Source organism: Scylla paramamosain, unplaced genomic scaffold, assembly GCF_035594125.1.
Source record: "Scylla paramamosain isolate STU-SP2022 unplaced genomic scaffold, ASM3559412v1 Contig5, whole genome shotgun sequence".
Classification (NCBI taxonomy): domain Eukaryota; kingdom Metazoa; phylum Arthropoda; class Malacostraca; order Decapoda; family Portunidae; genus Scylla; species Scylla paramamosain.
Genome location: NW_026973670.1, coordinates 677501 through 682500, shown reverse-complemented (window position 1 = coordinate 682500; position 5000 = coordinate 677501). Strand labels below are relative to the sequence as shown.

Below are 5000 nucleotides of genomic sequence, written 5' to 3'. Positions count from 1 at the left end.
CAAACAAGCCTAGTCGTTTCATTCCTAGGCCTCCCTCACTCTTACAAGCCTATTCGCATAATTTTCTAGGCCTCCCTCACTTACAAGCCTATTCGCATAATTTTCTAGGCCTCCCTCACTTACAAGCCTATTCGCATAATTTTCTAGGCCTCCCACGAACATTTCTTCACGCCATGTTTTCTGATAAAGCGCTTCTAACTCCCTTTTATGGTGAAACATTTAAATATTTACTGTTGACGGTGAAGGAAGGATTTTTGAAGCACCTTAGGCTGTTGTTGGAGAGACGCAGTGAAGCAGTGTCTAGTCCAATGCCTTTCATTAAACACAGTGGCCACCAGAGGGACACACGCCTAGTAGCCTCGCGTGCTACATCAAGGGAGGTTTTGGTGCCCTCTCTGTTCCTAAATTCTATATGAAGGAAGGGTTTTTGAAGCACCTCAGGCTGTTGTTGGAGAGACGCAGTGAAGCAGTGTCTAGTCCAATGCCTTTCATTAAACACAGTGGCCACCAGAGGGACACACGCCTAATACCCTCACGTGCTACATCAAGGGAGGTTTTGGTGCCTTCTCTGTTCCTAAATTCTATATGAAGGAAGGGTTTTTGAAGCACCTCAGGCTGTTTGTTGGTGAGACGCAGTGAAGCAGTGTCTAGTCCAATGCCTCTCATTAAACACAGTGACCACCAGAGGGACACACGCCTAATAGCCTCGCGTGCTACATCAAGGGAGGTTTTTGTGCCTTCTCTATTCCTAAATTCTATATGAAGGAAGGGTTTTTGAAGCACCCCAGGCTGTTGTTGGTGAGACGCAGTGAAGCAGTGTCTAGTCCAATGCCTTTCATTAAACACAGTGGCCACCAGAGGGACACACGCCTAATACCCTCGCGTGCTACATCAAGGGAGGCTTATGTGCCTTCTCTGTTCCTAAATTCTATATGAAGGAAGGGTTTTTGAAGCACCTCAGGCTGTTTGTTGGTGAGACGCAGTGAAGCAGTGTCTAGTCCAATGCCTTTCATTAAACACAGTGACCACCAGAGGGACACACGCCTAATAGCCTCGCGTGCTACATCAAGGGAGGTTTTTGTGCCTTCTCTGTTCCTAAATTCGATATGCTGTTACTACTACTACTACTACTACTACTACTACTACTAGAATACTAACCAGACACTTATAATTTTGTTGTGGTAAGATAATTGTTAGACACATAGTTACAACAACAGCAACATCAACAACAACAACAACAACAACAGCAACAACAACAACATTGAAAGCAACAACAGCAACAAGAACAGTTATTATTATTATTATTATTATTATTATTATTATTATTATTATTATTATTATGATCATTAAGAGAGCGAGAGTCAGTCTGTTAACTACTACTACTACTATTACTACTACTACTACTACTACTACTACTACTACTACTGTCATTATTTTAAATTTTATGTACTCAGTCTAAAAATCGTCTGAACTACTACTACTACTACTACTACTACTACTACTACTGTCATTATTTTAAATTTTATGTACTCAGTCTAAAATGCGTCTGAACTACTACTACTATTACTACTACTACTACTACTACTGTCATTATTTTAAATTTTATGTACTCAGTCTAGAAATCGTCTGAACTACTACCACTACTACTACTACTACTACTACTACTGTCATTATTTTAAATCTTATGTACTCAGTCTAAAAATCGTCTGAACTACTACTACTACTACTACTACTACTACTACTATTATTACTCACCACCATTTGATATATTGCATCGACTATGCTGTACATCTCTTCTCGAGTGATGAATCCATCGTTGTCTACATCATACAGCCGAAAAGCCCCTGGGAAAGCGAGAGACACCGTTTAAAACACACATTGACAAGTTAGCACAGATTTAGCGATGGTTGGGCCAAAGTTGCTGCAAGGTTAATGGTGCTGTGGTGAATGTATATATGGAACTGATGGTGATTTTAGTGTAATTGAGTGATATAGAGTGGTATTATTGAGGTTTGGTAAGCGTGTAGCCGTCTGATGCAATTTAAGTTAAGGTTAATTATTATAGAAAATGGACGTGCTACCCCTTGACGTAAATTAAATAGTTACCCATTAAATTTCTAAATATACGAAGGTTTTTGATAAACTACTCCATGAAATAGATAGACAATATTATATACATTATCACAAAATTAAGGAATATTACTCAAAGTTTATAGATTAAGAGGAATTAATGCATTTAGTGAAAGAAAAAACGAAGATTCAAGGGGGTACTCTCGTAATTCCACCAACTTGCAACCTCAGCTACTTAAACACACAAGTCTCCCTTGAAAGAAATAAACTAGTCACCCATTACAACACCCAAATTAACAATACAAAAAAAAAAAAAACATTAGGTGCTATAAATTACACAAAAATATAAATAAAACCTTGAATTTAACAGATCTCACCAAACACTTACGGATGAAGAGAAACAAGTACATTTAATGAAAGAGAAAACGGATATTTTAGGGGAGACATTCGTAAAACTCACAGAGCAGTTTCTCGTCTACGTTGCCTCGTGATGTGATTGATAAGGCTCTAATAAAATTCCTCGAAATTCAATAGAGCCATCCTGAAGAGAGAGAGAGAGAGAGAGAGAGAGAGAGAGAGAGAGAGAGAATTAGTTTTCGTATTAATTATTTCATGATACTACTAACTACTACTACTACTACTACATAAAATAAATAAGAATAAGTGATTCAAATTTGATAATGTACTGAATAAATTGGTTTACTGTTAAAGTGAAGGCGTTCTAACCCATAATGACCTTGACCTCTAACTAACGTGGAGTTCATTACGTCTCCAGTACAGTGACCCCCGCTGACCCAAGCCTCCAAGATAGCATTAAACATTACGTGCCGTCCGTACTCATGTAATTTATGTTAATACGAAGTTTTTAGTAAATATTAACAGGTATTTCAAGGGCTTTCACACAAGGAAGCTCTCTCTCTCTCTCTCCTCTCTCTCTTCTCCTCCTCTCTCTCGTCTCTCTCTCACCTCTCTCTCTCTCCTCTCCTCTCTCTCTCTCTCTCTCTCTCTCTCTCTCTCTTTTAGATTACTACATCCGGGCCTAAGGAAGCAAAAATACATGGCTACAGTTAAACAGCCTTAATTTAACGAGGTGAAGTACTCAAGGCAGGAATCCCACACAGTTTCCTGCACAAAAGGTTCACTCATAATACACACAGCTGTAGGTCACGGTGAGCACCACGGAGGCAGCAAAAAATACATGGCTACAGTTAAACAGCCTTAATTTAACGAGGTGAGGTACTCAAGGCAGGAATCCCACACAGTTTCCTCCACAAAAGGTTCACTCATAATACATTCAGCTCTGTCACGGTGAGCACCACGGAGGCAGCAAAAATACATGGCTACAGTTAAACAGCCTTAATTTAACGAGGTGAGGTACTCAAGGCAGGAATCCCACACAGTTTCCCTGCACAAAAGGTTCACTCATAATACATTCAGCTCTGGGTCACGGTGAGCACCACGGAGACAGCAAATATACCTGGCCACATTTGGAATCCTGATAACTAAAAAAATGCAACTTTCCCTCAAAATGAAAAACATGTGCAGCAGGGGAGGAGGCGGACACGAGGTAAGGACACAAGCCACTAGTGTTTATAGCTACAGCAAGAAGGTGTGACGCTGTGTACTCCCTTTAACGCTATCTTAAAGTAGACCAGCCTCACTTAATGCCACCAACTTATACACGTGGGGAGACAAACTTTATAATACAATACCTAACTTTACAGATCACTCAGATTATATAGAACACAGGAATGACTGGAAACTCTATTGATCAGGGGACAGGTGACAACAGGTGACAACAGGTGACAACAGGTGACAAGGGAGTTATAGACCTTACAAATACGTTAAATTGAAAAAAAATAAGAATAATTCCCTTTAATGCTTTGTGAATGGGGAAAAATACTACTACTACTACTACTACTACTACTACTACTATTACTACTATTACTTACATTATTTTCGTCAAATACTCTGAAGACCAGTGAAGCAAACTTAGTTGGATCGCCTTGAGGGAAAAACTGTTTGTATATTTTAATGAAGCCCTGAAAAAATAAATAAATAAATAAATAAATAATAATAATAATAGTAATTGTTTTTTTATATCAATGAGTCAGAGAGAGAGAGAGAGAGAGAGAGAGAGAGAGAGAGAGAGAGATACATACATACAGACACTGACACGTAAAGATAGCATTAAAGATATCAAGGCAACGTGAGAGAGATAGAGTTAAAGATAGAGCTATCTCTAATTAAAGATAATTTAAATCGATGCAAAATTACAGAGAGAGAGAGAGGGAGGGGGAGGTTACGTTTGTCTCTCTCTCTCTCTCTCTCTCTCTCTCTCTCTCTCTCTCTCTCTCTCTCTCTCTCTCTCTCTCTCTCTCTCTCTCTCTCTCTCATCTTTATTTCCAGACAGACAGACAGACAGACAGAGAGAGAGAGAGAGAGAGAGAGAGTTAAAGAGAGATAGTTTTAGAGAGAGAGAATTGTTAAAGAGAAAAAGCAATTAAAAATAGCACACTTCTATAAAGAGAGAGAGAGAGAGAGAGAGAGAGAGAGAGAGAGAGAGAGAGAGAGAGAGAGACGATAATCTTTATATGAATCAAACTCTCTCTCTCTCTCTCTCTCTCTCTCTCTCTCTCTCTCTCTCTCTCTCTCTCTCTCTCTCTCTAATATCGTTAATGGCTAACCTCTGACTTTAGAGATAGCTTTAATTCCCTTAAGACACTGAGAGAGAGAGAGAGAGAGAGAGAGAGAGAGAGAGAGAGAGAGAGAGAGAGAGGGGGGGGGAGGAGATTAAGTGTTATTTCCTCTCTCTCTCTCTCTCTCTCTCTCTCTCTCTCTCTCTCTCTCTCTCTCTCTCTCTCTCTCTCTCTCTCTCTCTACGATGATAAATGTATTGTTACTAGTAATTATAAGTAATTCATATAAAT

The 5000-nt window shown here is 39.3% G+C and overlaps 1 protein-coding gene across 1 annotated transcript in view; it reads right to left on the bottom strand.

Annotated features, from left to right (window-relative positions):
- The window catches only part of LOC135096611 (frequenin-1-like), a 12724-nt gene that overhangs the window by 2818 nt on the left and 4906 nt on the right, over nucleotides 1-5000 (bottom strand). Inside the window, 4 exon segments of the mRNA XM_063998241.1 lie at nucleotides 1756-1844; nucleotides 2531-2591; nucleotides 2594-2611; nucleotides 4023-4112. Of these exon segments, the coding sequence (XP_063854311.1) occupies nucleotides 1756-1844; nucleotides 2531-2591; nucleotides 2594-2611; nucleotides 4023-4112 (258 nt within the window).